The 17,997-nt window shown below is 44.4% G+C and overlaps 1 protein-coding gene across 3 annotated transcripts in view; it reads right to left on the bottom strand.

The window, feature by feature from the left end:
• Window positions 1–17,997, bottom strand: part of PRR5L (proline rich 5 like) — a 46,400-nt gene that overhangs the window by 11,421 nt on the left and 16,982 nt on the right. For 2 of the 3 annotated variants that reach the window (XM_077287035.1, XM_077287037.1), the window contains exons 2-7: window positions 17,693–17,940; window positions 16,275–16,355; window positions 7,374–7,422; window positions 5,657–5,714; window positions 5,152–5,243; window positions 4,209–4,349 (exon numbers count right to left, since the gene is read on the bottom strand). In XM_077287035.1, the coding sequence (XP_077143150.1) occupies window positions 4,209–4,349; window positions 5,152–5,243; window positions 5,657–5,714; window positions 7,374–7,422; window positions 16,275–16,355; window positions 17,693–17,862 (591 nt within the window). In that variant the 5' untranslated portion in view covers window positions 17,863–17,940. Of the gene's footprint in view, window positions 1–4,208; window positions 4,350–5,151; window positions 5,244–5,656; window positions 5,715–7,373; window positions 7,423–16,274; window positions 16,372–17,692; window positions 17,941–17,997 lie in introns of all 3 variants that reach the window. The other variant, XM_077287036.1, reaches the window with a different exon arrangement.

Genomic DNA, 17,997 nt, shown 5'->3' with positions numbered 1-17,997 from the left:
ACTACAGCTTCATTCACTGTCTATAGAAGGTGGTTGCACACGCTCAGTACTGCTCCAGTCACTGTCTATGGGAGGTCGCACTCGCTCACTAGCACTCCAGTCACTGTCTATAGTAGTGGTCGCACACGCTCACTACAGCTCCATTCACTGTCTATAGTACTGGCGGTCGCACACGCTCACTACCACTCCATTCACTGTCTATAGTAGTGGTCGCACACGCTCACTACCGCTCCATTCACTGTCTATAGTAGTGGTGATGGCACACGCTCAGTACCGCTCCATTCATCTATAGGAGGTGGTCGCACACACTCACTACCGCTCCATTCACTGTCTATAGTACTGGTGGTCGCACACACTCACTACCGCTCCATTCACAGTCTATAGGAGGTGGTCTCAAACGCTCACTACCGCTCCATTCACTGTCTATAGGAGGTGGTCGCACACACTCACTACTGCTCCATTCACTGTCTATAGGAGGTGGTCGCACACACTCACTACTGCTCCATTCACCGTCTATAGGAGGTGGTCTCACGCTCACTACTGCTCCATTCAATGTCTATAGGAGGTGGTCTCACATGCTCACTACTGCTCCATTCAATGTCTATAGGAGGTGGCCGCACACGCTCACTACCGCTCCATTCACCATCTATGGGAGGTGGTCGCACACGCTCACTACCGCTCCATTCACCATCTATGGGAGGTGGTCGCACACGCTCACTACTGCTCCATTCACTGTCTATAGAAGGTGGTCGCACACGCTCAGTACCGCTCCAGTCACTGTCTATAGGAGGTCGCACTCGCTCACTAGCACTCCAGTCACTGTCTATAGTAGTGGTCGCACACGCTCACTACAGCTCCATTCACTGTCTATAGTACTGGTGGTCGCACACGCTCACTACCACTCCATTCACTGTCTATAGGAGGTGGTCGCACATGCTCAGTACAGCTCCATTCACTGTCTGTAGTAGTGGTGTTCGCACATGTTGTAAATGTTGTTTATGAGACAAACCCATTAACATAAGACTCAGGATACAGCATTTGTCAACAAAGATCAGAGGAAACTTCTAGACCACATCCTTTTTCCTTGTACCGCTTTTTCACATGCACTAGCACTGGATGAGTGAAAGGAGGGAAGTACAAAACAGAAACCTCCCTAGGCAAAAAAATCTGTCTTCCAGTTAGAACAGGATAGGTGCAAACTTCTATATCGGGGAGGATTCAGCCACCGAGACCCCCTATAATTGAGAATAAGGTCCCCCACGTGGATAGAGGGGTGGCCACCGTTCCATGCAATCAGTGCAGGACGTCCGGAGATAGTCGGGCACCATGAGCTTTGAATAAATCGCCCTCGAGCATTCAGGACTTCTACTTATTTCTAATGGTGGACACGTCTCGCCATTCTGGTGGGGGTCCCAGTAAATGGACCCATATCCAACATATATATATTTTTTTTTTTTCATTTTCATACACCATGGAAGGAGCTCGCGTCTTGTCCTACCGAAGTGCAAACAGTTATAGAGAGAGCAGAGATAGCAGACGCCCAAGCACTGGTGCATGAGGAGCCCAAAGACCCCTCTGCTCCATAAGAAGACCCCAGTATTGCAAAAATGACAGGAGGGGGTCCTGTTGCAGACTTTGCATGGAGCCCCTCTATCTTCCCGGCCCGCCCTTTCATCAGCGATTATCAGTTCCTGCGGCGGTCGGTTGCTCAGCTCCATACTCCGTCCAGTGGCTGTTCTCGGTACTGCAGCTCAGCTTCGATTAAAGTGAATGTGATCGGAGCTGCAGAACTGAAAACTGCTTGTACCCAATGCTGTATATTCCCGGATCTGCAAATAGCGGAGAGCAGGGGATCAGACACCTGGCTCTGCCGCCTAGTCGGGGGCAACTTCGTTAAAGGATGCAAGTGCACCGACTACTTCAGCTTTGATTGGACAGTGTGACTATTCTCTAGGGATCCGGACAGGTTCCCTTTAAATAATATATTACTGAGAGACAATCATCCCTTGTCGGCTCCCGGCCGAGCAGGACGGACGGTGCTCATGCGTTATTGATGAGGCTCAGTCATTGTGATCTATGCGGCTATTCTACACATCTTCTTCAGTCTTTTTCCCCGCTTTGCCCTCATTTTCTGTCACTTTCATTCGTCCGGGATTCTTACAGCCCTTTGTGTCATTTTCTATCAAAAAAATATATACGGTGTATATAAGAAAAAAGAAATAGAGCAACGTAATTACATGACCCAGAAAGTCAAACAATCCTGCGGTGATGCGGCTTCATACTGCGCTAATGGGTAACCAAGTAAATCCCTAAAAATAGCCAACGGATGATCAGGTCACTGGGTCACGGCTGCAATCCAGCAGCTAAAGCCGCGATTATCCCAGGATCGTCCACGCAATGTCTAACCCTATTAGTGAGCGACCCCCTATAATTCAGCCAGAACCAGGGAATGAAGAGCGGCTCCACCCTGGAGGACCCCACAGCCTGATGACCACTGTATGTACACAGTGACTGCACGAGCAGAATAGTGAGTGCAGCTCTGGAGTACAATACAGGATGTAACTCAGGATCAGTAATGTAATGTATGTACACAGTGACTGCACCAGCAGAATAGTGAGTGCAGCTCTGGAGTATAATACAGGATGTAACTCAGGATCAGTAATGTAATGTATGTACACAGTGACTGCACCAGCAGAATAGTGAGTGCAGCTCTGTGGTATAATACAGAATGTAACTCAGGATCAGTAATGTAATGTATGTACACAGTGACTGCACCAGCAGAATAGTGAGTGCAGCTCTGGAGTACAATACAGGATGTAACTCAGGATCAGTAATGTAATGTATGTACACAGTGACTCCACCAGCAGAATAGTGAGTGCAGCTCTGGGGTATAATACAGGAGGTAACTCAGGATCAGTAATGTAATGTATGTACACGGTGACTGCACCAGCAGAATAGTGAGTGCAGCTCTGTGGTATAATACAGAATGTAACTCAGGATCAGTAATGTAATGTATGTACACAGTGACTGCACCAGCAGAATAGTGAGTGCAGCTCTGGAGCATAATACAGGATGTAACTCAGGATCAGTAATGTAATGTATGTACACAGTGACTGCACCAGCAGAATAGTGAGTGCAGCTCTGGGGTATAATACAGGATGTAACTCAGGATCAGTAATGTAATGTATGTACACAGTGACTGCACCAGCAGAATAGTGAGTGCAGCTCTGAATTATAATACAGGATGTAACTCAGGATCAGTAATGTAATGTATGTACACAGTGACTGCACCAGCAGAACGGTGAGTGCAGCTCTGGAGTATAATACAGGATGTAACTCAGGATCAGTAATGTATGTACACAGTGACTGCACCAGCAGAATAGTGAGTGCAGCTCTGGGGTACAATACAGGAGGTAACTCAGGATCAGTAATGTAATGTATGTACACAGTGACTGCACCAGCAGAATAGTGAGTGCAGCTCTGGAGCATAATACAGGATGTAACTCCGGATCAGTAATGTAATGTATGTACACAGGGACTGCACCACCAGCAGAATTGTGAGTGCAGCTCTGGAGTATAATACAGGAGGTAACTCAGGATCTGTAATGTAATGTATGCAGTGACTGTACCAGCAGAATAGTGAGTGCAGCTGTGGAGTATAATACAGGATGTAACTCAGGATCAGTAATGTAATGTATGTACACAGTGACTGTACCAGCAGAATAGTGAGTGCAGCTGTGGAGTATAATACAGGAGGTAACTCAGGATCAGTAATGTAATGTATGTACACAGTGACTGCACCAGCAGAATAGTGAGTGCAGCTCTGGGGTATAATACTGGATGTAACTCAGGATCAGTAATGTAATGTATGTACACAGTGACTGTACCAGCAGAATAGTGAGTGCAGCTCTGGAGTATAATACAGGATTATACAACCATTTATGTTACATGCCTGGACGGGGTGATAACTGGACCATAGCTAGGAATGTTGACTGGTTTCATTGCCGTTTTCGCACTCGGTAAAGCTCGTTGTTGGAGCCAGCTCCCAGCAGTCGGTCTTGTACCCTGCTATCAGTTATACTGGGAATTAGGTAACAAGTTCTTGCCGTCCATTTGTTGCGGACACATAAAGTGCTGTATACACATAACAGCAGGCGAATCGCATACAATATGGGAATAAACTGATAAAAGCTCCTGACTTTTCCCACCTGAAGGACCAACAACATCTGCAGGATGGGCGGTGGTATCGGTGACTTCATTAATGGCAGTGCAGTGTCCACGCTCACTTTTAAGAGAACAGAGTCCCTGAAGCCGAGGAGAGCAATCTGTCGAATGGTAAGTTCCTGGCCCTGGAATATAGAGAAACACATGAGCGCAGAACCTCATGAAGAGAGGAGCCATAATTCACACACGTAAGACAATGGAGGCCAAAAAGAAAGACCATTTACATCTCAAAGTGTGAAATCGGCAGTTGTGTAACGAAAAATGGCACACGGAGAACTAAAGTCTGCAGCGCTGGAAATCCCCCCCCCCCCCCCCCCCCGCACCATGGGGATGCGCCCGAAAGTTATTTTACTCATGCAGCCACTTTGGGACATTGTTGCACTTCTGAATGTTGCAGCTGCTAATGATTAATTCATTAGAGGATGTGAAGAGCTATTAGGAAGAATGGGATTGAATGTTAATTAATAACCAGGACGTTTATATGTAGGGGAAGTAATGAAGGCAAGCTGTAAATTTGCTGAAGGTAACGAGCTGAACCTTAGAGAGCAACCATTGTTTTGTTTGTTTGTTTTTTTCCATAAATCAAAAATACACATAAAAATAACAAACTTTGTAATATATTTTATCAGAGAAATCTGTTTCATTCTCCTCCTGGACTGATCGTTCACGCTCTCTCTCCTCCCCTCTCCGTAGAACTTTATGAGCACCAACTGTCATCTCCTATCTCAGTAATGGGAAAATCTGTATTCACCAGAGACAGATTTTACTGATTCATGGGTAAAATCTATCTTCAGTGAAAGCAGATTGTCCCATTACTGAGATTAGAGATGACAGTTGGTGCTCATAAACTTCTACGGAGAGGAGCTTAGCTAGTTACTAGGCTATCCAATAAGGGTGCACACTATACAGACAAAAGTGGCGTAATACCTGGACGGGATAAAATATCGCCTGGAGTGTTGGCAGGATTTCCGTGAAGAAATGATCCCACAATTCGGAAAGAATCAAGACGCGGTTTTCACCTAAGAATAAATACACGTATGAAGGATCCATCGTTCCACCCGCTGTATACTGGCGCTACGCTGCGACATCGCTGGCGTGATCTCATAGTATAGCGACACGAGCAGGCCACACCGAGGTCACCCAAAAAATAGCAGTTAGTAAATTGCACAAATTTTACACCCTTGACCTCAATGTAATTCTGGTCCGTCTGCGATTAACTCGCATTTTTTATTTATTTATTTTTTTTTAACACAGCTCTACAGTAGATGTCAAATAAAATCACTCATTTTTTTTTTCTTAGAAACTTCACATCTGCAGCTATTACACATTGGGTCTTGCGGGTCAGAGTAGGTGTCAGGGTGGTAAAGTGCTGCAAATGTGCTTGCGCCCGTCACACAGCGTCTGCTCTCCCCGCGGTGTCAGGGTCTCTCACCTTCGTACAGCTTGACTTTCTCCTCCATGAAGGCCAAACCCTTCGAGAGCAGCCGATTCTACAAACACAAAGAGAAGTTTCATCTCCAACACAGAAATGAGCGGAGTAGTCACGACTAAAGAAGGAGAACCACAGCGACCAGCAGGGCTTAAAAGGGACGGTGTTGTCAGAAAATTACCTATTGGTTAAATCAGGTTTTTGTGCGTATGTTTTTTTTTTTCTGATACAAAAAAACTTATCTTGTTATTTTCAAAGTGGCTTTTTTTAGACTTTTACTACCTGTCCTTTTAGGAAGAGTTTTCAATAGACTCATTATCATCAGAGATAGGATTACAATGACTGATAACACCTCTGTACACAGCTGATGCAACAGGATCCACCAATCCCAATAGGTGATGTCACAGCTCACCTCCTCCTCCTGTACAGTGACTGATAACACCTCTATATACAGTAGATAATACAGGATCCACCATTCACAATAGGTGATGTCACAGCTCACCTCCTCCTCCTGTACAATGACTGATAACACCTCTATATACAGTAGATAACACAGGATCCACCATTCACAATAGGTGATGTCACAACTCACCTCCTCCTCCTGTACAATGACTGATAACACCTCTATATACAGTAGATAACACAGGATCCACCATTCACAATAGGTGATGTCACAGCTCACCTCCTCCTCCTGTACAATGACTGATAACACCTCTATATACAGTAGATAACACAGGATCCACCATTCACAATAGGTGATGTCACAGCTCACCTCCTCCTCCTGTACAATGACTGATAACACCTCTATATACAGCAGATAACATAGGATCCACCATTCACAATAGGTGATGTCACAGCTCACCTCCTCCACCTGTACAATGACTGATAACACCTCTATATACAGTAGATAACACAGCATCCGCCATTCACAATAGGTGATGTCACAGCTCACCTCCTCCTCCCTCCACAATCATGTTTGCACACGTTCATTAGGTGCATCAATATAAGGTACAGAGACAAAGTCTGTACATTGCTGCTAATGTACATGTGGAGTATAATAAAGCCTCGGTGGCCAGTCTGAAAATTTTAAGATGTCTAATGTTTATGCAGAAAGCGATATGAAAATAAAAAATAAAAAAAATATATAATATAATATTTAAAAGCACAAAATCCTGATTCAAACATTAGGTGATTTTCCGATGACTCATTCGCTTTAACGTAAAATCAACAGATCATCAAAAAATGAAATCTTCAGTCAATTAAAAAGAAAAAAAACAAACAAATACACATAACTTAATGAAATAAATAAATTCTCAACAATGATTAAAGAGACTGTCCATGACTTTAACATTGACGACCTTTCCTTGTCTTATCGGTGGGGGTGCAACACCCAGCGCCCCCGCCAAACAACTGTCCCGCAGCGGAGACTGAATACATTGGACACTTGACCTTTATCACTCTTTGGCTGGACTCATAAAATATGTCAGGGTGACTGTGTAATCCTGACATGGATTTTCAAAGTAAGTTCACCAGCCTCATCAGGTGTGAGATCTATTTAATAATGGATGCAGATTTTCTAATGACTTTTTTTTTTTTTTCTTTTTAATAGTAACCATGAAAAGTGAGACACACAACAATGTCTCTGTGTGATTCATCCCGACTGCCGTATGATTGCAGAGTATAATCCAGCAGGTCCGAACACGACAACTGCATGACTTACCTGAAAGTAATCCGTGATAAACGAGCCAAGTTCACTCTTTAGTAAATTTCTGGAAAAAAAAAAAAAATGGGGTCATTTAATCTAATTTACCAATTTTGAAAAAGGGGTCTCCTGATTTCTTTTCGATCCCAGGATGTAGTCTGTTGCTGCAGGTGCTCAATTTTTCTACAGCACCACCGCAGGAGAAACGGAGCATTACAGCGGCTGGCAGTATAATGTATGGACAGGTCAGGTCCTCCAAGTCAGAAGACCCCCTTGGTCACCTTTCATTAGTCTAGGGGGGACCCGTAGGTCACCCAAAGCTATATCCCGTTAAAAAATAAAAATTATTCGCCCCGTATTGGCCGGAGTTAGTGCTGTTCAGTGCCATCTTTGCATCTCAGTGGTGTTTTGTTTTTGTTTTTTTACATAAAGAAAACAAAGACTCCATTGTGCCCCTGCATCTTCCTCCCGTCTTAAGGCTACTTTCACACTAGCGTCGTGCACTGCACATCGCTATGCGTCGTTTTTTCTCCATAGACTTGCATTAGCGACGCATTGCCACACGTCGCAACCGTCGTGCGACGGTTGCGTCGTGGTGCGATGGTTGCGTCGGACAGTCGCCACCAAAAAACGTTGCTTGTAATGTTTTTTGGTGCGTGGTGCCCGTCTTTTCCGACCGCGCATGCGCGGCCGGAACTCCGCCCCCGCCTCCCCGCACCTCACAATGGGGCAGTGGATGCGTTGAAAAACAGCATCCGCTGCCCCCGTTGTGCGGAACTTTCACTGCTAGCGTCGGTACGTCGCAATTCGTCATGCGTCGTACGACGCTAGTGTGAAAGTAGCCTAAGTCTACGAAGTCTGGCACCAAGCTCTGAGCACAAAAGAAAGAAAGAAAAAAAAAAAAAAATCACCAATATCCCCCCTTTAACTAAAAATGGATCAGGAAAATTAAAAATGAAGGAAAACGTTATAAGAAAATTCCGCTTTAGAAAAAAATTAGTATACGGGAATATACTGTAGTAGTCATGTATACGGCCATGTTTATAGGCCATTAGATCAGCGAGAACAGTCTCTGTGGTCTTTCTGCATGTAGAAAATGAGAAGAAATCTGGTTGCTAAGTAGTTACTGATCGGCTGTTATGGGCCACAAGATTTCCCACAGAAAATAAAAGACGAATTCTGGTTGCTATAGGGAATCCTTTTGCCCATAGCAACCGATCAGTAATAACTTAAAAAGTATGCAATTAAATCTAGTTGCTAAGTGGTTACTGATTGGTTGCTATGGGCAAGAAGATTTGTCACAGAAAATAAGAGATTAAATCTGGTTACTATGGGGAATTCTGTTACCCATAGCAACCGATCAGTAACTACTTAAAAAAAAATACAAGATGAAATCTGGTTGCAGAGTGATTTCTGAATGGTTGCTAGGGGCAACAAGATTTTCCATAGCATTCAGATTTAATCTTGTATTTTTGGGGAACCTTGATGCCTCTGCAACCGATCAGTAGCTAATAAGCAACCAGACTTCACCTCTTATCTTTTAAGTACTTACTGACCGGTTGCTATGGGCAACAAGACTCCCCATATAACCAGATTTCATCTCATATCTTTTAAGTAGTCACTGATCGGTTGCTATGGGCAACAGGGCTCCCCATAGCAACCAGCTTTCATCTCATTTTTAAGTAGTTACTTATCGGTTGCTATGGGCAATTTCATCTCGTATTATGCCCTTTGATGCCCTTGCAAACAATCAGTAACTATTCATAAAACGGGAGATGAAATCTGGTTGCTGTAGTGGAGTCTTTTTACCCATAGCAACCATTCGTTAGCTACTTAGCAATCAGATTTCATCTTTGGTTGCTATGGGCAACATGAGTTCTCATAGAAACTAAATCAGTTGCTACTTAGCAACCAGACTTCGTCTTGTATTTTCTAAGTGATTACTGATCGTTTGCTATGGGCAACAAGATTTCACCTAATTTTCTAAGCAGTCACTAATTGGTTGCTATGGGCAACAAGGTAGAGGTTTTGGTTTTTTTGGATGCCATTTTCCCTTACAGCTTGCATATTAGGATGTCTAATTAGAGGCGATTAATTCTAATAATATACGGGGGGGGGGGGTTGGAGACATTGGAGAGCTGCACTTTAAGTCACGGTGACAGGTGCATGAAGCTCGGGGCTTTACAATCACATTCTGTCGGCTGTAAATAATCCTTCTTTGGCCCAGAGTCTGAGGATGATTGAACCCGTTTAGACAGGTCCAGATTTTTTCGCTGAACGCGGGGCTGAGCGAGCGCCGATGTGAAATACTAGCGGAATACGCGGAGACGTTCTATGGCATCATGTGATTTAAAGGGCCAGGCCGGCATTTTTCTTACAAAGAGATAAAAAAAAATTCTACTAAACGTGTGTACATACCCTTAGTGGGTCTTAGCTCAGTTTTTGGAAGTTTTTCCAGTACTCTTTAAAAATTAAGTGCACCCTTCTGCTGCTATACCAATGGTGACACAATGGGTCTTGGTCAACCAGTTGCCCTTTGTGGCTTTGTATCTGCTAGAATCTCCTGGATTTTAGAATGATCAAAATATATTATATATTGCTGTCTTTTACATTACTTTAAAAAACACCGGATTACGTACCGGTAATGCTCTTTTATAGAGCCACGACAACACCCACTGAGAGAGGGGATCCGCCCCTAGGAACAGGAAACCCTACGGAGAGATAAAAGGGGCGGTCCCCCTCGCTCCCACAGTTTGGGTTACAGAGATTGCGAGGAACCGCCCACCAGTATTAGTAGGCAATTCTATATTATCATTTTATCTTAACTACTAATATTTACAAGAACCAATCACCCTTATCCGTGCTCATATGCAAACTAATATATAAGGGAGGGAAGTGAAGGGGTGCTGTCGTGGCTCTATAAAAGAGCATTACCGGTACGTAATCCGGTGTTTTCTCTTCGCCACGACAGCACCCACTGAGAGACTTTCAGAGACAGTTATTTGGGGGGGATTATCGTGTTAAGAACCGATCTACCGAAACACAGGTCAGTGGAGGCAGATAAATCTAGTCTATAGTGACTATAGAAGGTAGTAGGAGATGACCAGGTTGCGGCCTTACATATGAGTTCTATCGGAACCTCTGCTCACTCTGCCCAGGATGATGCTATCGCCCAGGTGGAATGTGCCTTTACAGTCTCAGGTGGATCTTCCCCTTTAGACGAATAGGCCAGGTATATCGCCTCCCGAATCCATCGGGATAATGTGCCTTTCGTAACACCAGCTCCTTTCCTTTGACCCTGGAAGGAAACAGAGAGCCCTGCTCTTCCTCCAGGGACTAGTCCTGTCTAGATAGGTTATCACAGCCCTTCTCACATCTAAAGTATGGTACTTTTCTTCTTCTTCCTGATTTGTAGGGTTATTATAGAAGGTAGGAAGAAGAATTTCTTGAGATCTATGGAATTTAGTACACATTTTAGGTAAGTAGGAAGGGTCTGTTTTTAGGATAATCCTATCTGGCAATATTGACATAAATGGAGGATCTACTGATAGCGCCTGTATGTCACTGACCCTTCTCGCCGATACTAAGGCGACAAGAAGAGCAGTCTTGAGGGAGACATGTTTAATGTGAGCAGAATGTAGAGGCTCAAATGGGTGATCTGTTAAGGCTTCAAGGACCAGATTAACATCCCAAGGAGGTGAGTTGGGAATATGGACCGGTTCTGCTCTCTGGCAGGCTGAGATGAATCTGGATATCCATCTATCTCCCGCAACGTTGTGACTATACAAAGCCCCTAGCGCAGAAACTTGCACTCTTAAGGTGTTAACTGAAAGGCCTAAATCACGTCCTCTTTGGAGAAATTCAAGAATAATAGGGACTGGAATTTCATTTGACAGGGCTGAGGGATAGAGGCTTAAAATTTTTTTCCATACTTTTATATAGATCGATGTAGTGGATCTTTTCCTACTCAGCAATAGGGTATCAATTACTTTATCAGAGAAGCCCCTTAGTTTTAACAGCTGCCTCTCAAATCCCAGGCTGTCAACCGTAGACCCTTCACATGAGGGTGGTTGAAGGGCCCCTGGAAAAGCAGATCTTGATTCTCTGGGAGAATCCATGGATCCGAGACGGACATGGCTCTGAGCAGGGAAAACCATGGTCTTTTTGGCCAGAATGGGGCGATTAAGATTATATTCGCTCTGTCCTCTCTTATCTTCCTGATTACTGTTGGAAGAAGAATCATCGGGGGAAAGGCATATGCTTTCTGAAACGTCCATGGAATCTGGAGGGCGTCGAGAACATCGGGGTTGTCGGTTCGGAACATTGAGGCGAATGTTTTTACTTGCCTGTTGTCTCTTGTAGCGAAGAGATCTATGTCGGGTATACCCCATTTTATAGTTATCATTTTGAATATCCGACGATTTAACACCCACTCCCCCTGATGGAGGGTATGACGACTGAGAAAGTCTGCTTTTGCGTTGTCTATCCCTCGGACATGTAGTGCTGATAAGGACAGAAGATGATCTTCGGCTATAGTCAAGATGTTTTCGGTTATAGACATGAGAGTGCCTGATCTCGTTCCGCCTTGATGGTTGACGTTAAGCCACTGATGTCATGTTGTCTGAGAGTACCCTGGTATGTGTTCCGTGCAACTGTGGGAGGAATTCACATAGGGCATGATAGATGGCTTTTAGTTCTTTTTTATTGGACGAGTCGTCTAATTCCGTAACCGACCACAGCCCCTGGACAACCTGGTCCCCCAAGTGTGCTCCCCAACCATGAGGGCTGGCATCCGTAAAAATTATGTTTGAGGGTTTAACCTCCCAGGGAACCCCACTGACTAGATGATCTGGTTGTAGCCACCAGGTTAGGGATTGGATTACGTCATTAGAAAGGGAAATTTTACCGTCTAATCGCCCTTGTAATTTTATCTCCTCATGTAAAATTGTATACTGTAAGCACCTTGAGTGGAACTGGGCCCATGGAACCGCTGGGATACATGACGTGAAGGAGCCAAGTAGGGACATGCCTTCCCGGAGGGAGATTATAGGTTTATCTAGTACAGACTGGACTTTATTTCTAACTGTTAATTGTTTAGATTCCGGGAGAAAACATTTTTGACTTACGGAATCTAATATAATTCCCAAAAATACCTGCCGAGTTGTCGGGATCAGCCTAGATTTTTCCCAATTTATTAACCATCCCAAGTTCTGCAAGGATGAAATCATATGACATAATCTTTGCTGACATTGTGAGGGGGATTTTCCCACTACTAGAAGGTCGTCTAAGTATGGGATTATGAGGGTGTCTTTTAATCTTAGATAAGACATGACCTCTGACATTAGTTTAGTGAATACCCTTGGAGCAATTGATAGTCCGAAGGGCATTGCCGTATACTGAAAGTGCCGGATACATCCATTCAATACAACCGCTACGCGGAGAAACTGTTGATGTTCTTTAACGATTGGTAGATGGTAATACGCATCTTTCAAGTCCAGAACCGCCATAAAGCAATGGGGAAACAGGAGTTTTACGGTGGATCGAATAGATTCCATTTTAAAGGTTTGATTTTCTAAGAAGGTGTTCAGTTTTTTAAGATTTATGATGGTTCTGAATGATCCATCAGGTTTTGTAATCAGAAATAGCGGGGAATAGAACCCTTTCCCCTCCTGAAGAAATGGAACCTCCACCAAAACTCCTTTGGATAGAAGATTCATTACTTCTTGCTGTAATGCCTCCTGTTGGGACTGTGATTTTAAAGAAGTCAATAGAAATGAGTCCGAAGGGACTCGGGCAAAATTTAACTTTAAGCCAGAGGTGACGAGACTATTCGCCCAAACGTTCGATGTTATTCTTCTCCATTGGTCTGAGAAGGAGGATAATCTACCTCCCACCGGTAGATCTGCTCTAATGGGGCTTGTCTTCAGTTTTAAAAGGGCGCTTCCCAAAGAATGCACCCCTTTGTTTGGTGTCTCTAGGGGTCCAGCGATCTTGGTTTTTAAAATCTTTTCTTTTATTAAATATGGGCTTCCGGAACGCTTTCCTATAGAATGGAAGGTAGTTGTTATTAGGGAAGCCCTTCTTTCTTTCTCCCGCTTTAGTTAAGATTTCGTCCAGTTTGGTACCAAACAGGTACTCACCCTGACATGGGAGGCCACATAATTTGGACTTCGTCTGGGGATCGCCTTTCCAGCCCTTAAGCCATAGGGCTCTACGTGCCGCATTTGTGAGACCTGCCGATTTGGCCGCCAAACGTATAGAGTCGGCAGATGAATCTGCCAGGAAAGCTGTAGCCCCTCTAATTAAGGGTATAGAGGACAACAGTTTGTCTCTAGAAAGACCACTTTTAAGTCCTTCCTCTAAGTCACTCAGCCAGACCAACATGGACCTAGCGGTGCATGTAGCAGAGATAGATGGCCTAAATGCTCCCGTACACGACTCCCAGGCTCTTTTTAATAGTGAGTCGGCTTTACGGTCTAACGGGTCCTGTAATGAGCCTGAATCCTCCACAGGCAGCAAAGATTTTTTGGATGTGGATGCTACCGCAGCGTCCACTTTTGGCGCTTTTGTCCATGTTGAAAACTCTTCATCATTGAAGGGATACCGTCTTTTTGAGGATGGAGGTAATCCTCTTTGGCCCTGGCTTTCCCACTCTTTTTTGACTAACGATTTTATCGCTGCTATCACCGGAAAAGAGGGCCTTTTCTTTTCTGATAGACCGGCAAACATAATATCCTGCTGTGTCTTAGGGACTTTAGAATCCTCAATGCCCATGGTATTACAAACGGACCTGACAAGGTTGTCAATACTATCAGTGGGAAAGCACGTATCCTGGTCCTCATCTGAGGAAACATATTCGTGGGAGATGTCAGAGTCTGCTTTCTCCCTATCTGAAGATGGGTCAGATATAGGGGATTCATATCCTCTTTTACTTTTGGCACGCGGTTCTTTATCAGAACCCTGTAAGGCTTGTAACTCTTGTCTTATCATGAGTCTGATGTCCTCTGATTTAACTGAGGCTTCCTCCCGCAAGGTAGAAGCAATACATGATTTACAAAGTCTCTTTTTGTAACTATCCGGGAGGGGCTGGAAACATAATGCACACTGTTTGTGCTTCATTTTTTCAGTTTTCTTTCCCTAGGTGTATAGAAGGAAAGGGAACACCAGTCAGCCTATGAGGGTAGATGCACACTCACCCCAGTGAAGCTTTTACGGTACCGATTGACGAGGAGGAGATTTAGGTGGAGAACCGGCTTTTTTCCTGGAGGATCCGCTCTGTTTAGAGCGACTGCTGCTGCCCCGTGTACGTGGGGTAGATGCGGTGTCTTCTACAGAAAGCATCGCAGGGATCTGCGATGAATCCATTGTGGACACCGGGTGCTTGTGCCGGCGTTCTTTTACATGGGGGCCGCCATCTTCTTCCGGTTGAACCCGGAAGTGCTAATCACTTCCGGGTCGCGGCCATACTGTATGCACCCGCGCTGCCACCGGCATCAGCGCGGGTGCCGTCCACCTCCTCCTTCGCCCGGAGTTTACTTCTGGACTCCCGGGGAAATAGTGGAGCTCCACGCCGCATGAGCGCTCGCCAAAGCGCAGCGCTTACCTCTCCTCGGCGCTTGGTCCTGCAGACTGTCCGGGTGGATTTCCATGAGCCAGGAACCCCCGTAGTTCTGGCCTCATGGTGTCTGCCAGCAGAGGGGGGAAGCTGAGAAGAGGACCCCCGACACTGCATCCAGCTCTGGAGCCCTTGCCGTCCTCACAGGTAAACTGCGCAAGCGGCATCCAGGCTAGGCATCCTCTTCTCCGTGGATTCCCATAGGAACAGGAAACCAAACTGTGGGAGCGAGGGGGACCGCCCCTTTTATCTCTCCGTAGGGTTTCCTGTTCCTAGGGGCGGATCCCCTCTCTCAGTGGGTGCTGTCGTGGCGAAGAGAAAATTTTTTTTTTTTTTTTTTTTTTAAACTTTTCCCTACCCTTACACCTTCCGATTCATTAACACTTTCCCCACCTATTTTCAGTTTGACTCATCAATACAACCAGACAGTCATAGCAAAACTTCAAATACTTTGCAAGTAACTTTGAACGCTGGAATGAGGCTGAAACTTTATAGAAATTAATCTTAAACATTAATATTATTATTAGAAAAAAATATTCTATAAAATGTTTGCAAAAACTGACATATTTGCTCATCCTTTTCCTTTATCCATTTTTATTTCAATTTTTAGACACACGTATTGGAAACTATCACCGAGTTCCTGATGACAGATTATTATTTTATTAGAGCCATTTACAGGGAAAAAAAATATATATCAACCTGAAATAAGAGAAGCTTTATTCTTAACATCTGATCATGTTAATTAAAGAAGACCTGACAAAAGTAAGATTTTTTTTTATTCCCCCCCCCCCCCTCCCCGTATAATAAATGCCGCTGTTGTCCTGAATCCGGCGATGTTTTTCTTTCGTTTCTGCGCCTTTCCGTTCCCGAGATACGACCCTCTCTTCACTGTATATAAATTTAGTCTTGTAAGCCAACAGGGTGTGATTACTCAATAAAATGCCCACAGAGAAGAGTTGAGGACACACCCCTTTGGCTAACACAACCAGATTTATCTACAGGGAAGAGGAGGCCGTATTTCAGGAACGGAGAGGAGCAGGAAGAAAAGAAAAAAGTCGCCGGATTCTGGAGAACAGCAGCATTTAGACAGGTTTTAAAAAAACAACATATTTATGGCAATGGACAGTTCCTTTAAGCTTCGTGAATAAGTTATTAAAGCCAGTGTTTGTGTGTGAACCTGACAGTTCAGTGTGAGAATTGCGATAATGCAGCGGGTGAGTGTGAGAAACGACGGCCGTGTGATGTTGTGGTTAGGGTTGTGGGGTTGACCTTGTAGCTCGCAGTTGGGCCCCTCTACACCATACCTGATGTTCTCGTTGAGGGAGTACAGTTCGTTAGCTTGCAGGCCTCCTCCTTTGAACACGTTGATGACGGCGTTCTGCACGCTGAGGAAGGAAACCACTAAATATTCAGTATGTGACATCTGTCCCTAAACAGCTGAGTAGCATGAATGTGGTGAGAAATAGAAGAAATAACTAACAACATACAGAACACTTAGTAGCCATGGCCTATTGAGGCCCCCAATTAAAAATAAAGTGTGTCCAATAGTATTAAAGGGTCTCCTTTTTAAGAAATAGCTGGGTTTTTTTCTATTGCATTCAATCAGCTTTTTCTGCGACGTGTTACATTTCCCTGCAGTGCCTCCACAGGGGAAATGAAGTATTGCAGTTTCCATTGAGTAATGCATGGACCAGGTCCTCCAGACCAAGAGATACTCTTTGTAGCCTGAATAAAGGGCCTTCCTCTATTCACTCAGTAAGGTAGGCAGTTGAAATTAAGTTTTCAAAACCAAACAACCCCTTTAAGAAGTGATAGGAGGTCAAGGTTGAGCTCCTAAAAATGGATGTAACAAAGAAAATTGTCAGCAACATATTAACAGACTCTTATACTCTTTGGGGTAAATGCCCAATAGACCAATGAACCCAATCATGTGCCGCACTTGGACGCTAAACCTGCATTGCAACATTGTTTGAAATGGATACTTTCATTTCCTCATTAAAGGGGTATTCCTGTCTCCAAAATCCTATCCCAATGAGTACTAGAGGTAAAAATAATAATATTATATACAATAATATTAACAAACACCTCCAATTAGAAATGTAGTATAGTTTTTCTGATAAGCTATGTGGCTTACCCCATGTGCAGGGCATTGCATTAGCTTAGGTATCCATGGTTACAACTACTTACACGGTTACAGCCATGGATACCTAAGCTAGTGCAATGCCCTGCACATGGGGTAAGCCACATAGCTTATCAGAAGAACTATACTACATTTGTAATTTGCTAATAGTATTATTAGTACACCTACCACACATTGGGGTGGGATCTTGGAGATGAAAATACCTCTTTTCCTTCAAACTACTTCCTTGGGGTTACATGACAGAAAACCATTAATGTATTTTAGGATAATCTTAGAAGGAAGATCTTTTGAGGTCAGATATAGGATTATCTGCGGGATTAATGCTCAGATTTAGAATCCTGCTAAAAACACGAGACCGGGTATTGGAGGGGGGATAAATTCATATAAATTACTGGGTACATGCACATTCAGGTTCACCGTAGCGCCCCCGGTATCTGATCTTGGAGGACAGCCTTGTTGGGCACCATTACTGCTCCCACTGAGGTGCCGCACAGTGCCACTATACAGTGGAGGGATTTCTGAGATTTGTCATTCAGGAGTTTGGAAAAGCTGGAATGGCGGCCATATTGTATGTCACTGTACCTGTTCCACATTGCGCTGGAATTCGGCTGCACGGCCGGTCTGCCGGCATAAAAGCGCGGTAAATCGCTGAGCGCCGGGGAGCTCATGAAGCGAGGCCGAGGGCGCCGGAACGTTCCCATCTTGGTCAACTGCACCGTAAAGTACGGCAGGAGGGTCTGACTCCCAGTCATGCGGGCAGGAGGGCGAACGCCAGACGTGGCAGATGTGGTGAAAGCGATGTACGGGAGTGGACGAGGGAAAGAGAGAGACTGCAAAAAAGAAGAAATTAATAACATTAAGGCTATGTTCACACGCAGCATTTTGAT

The sequence above is a fragment of the Ranitomeya variabilis genome, chromosome 2 (assembly GCF_051348905.1).
Source record: "Ranitomeya variabilis isolate aRanVar5 chromosome 2, aRanVar5.hap1, whole genome shotgun sequence".
NCBI lineage: Eukaryota > Metazoa > Chordata > Amphibia > Anura > Dendrobatidae > Ranitomeya > Ranitomeya variabilis.
Note: the sequence above shows the minus strand (reverse complement) of the source record. Positions and strands in the feature narration are given on the sequence as shown.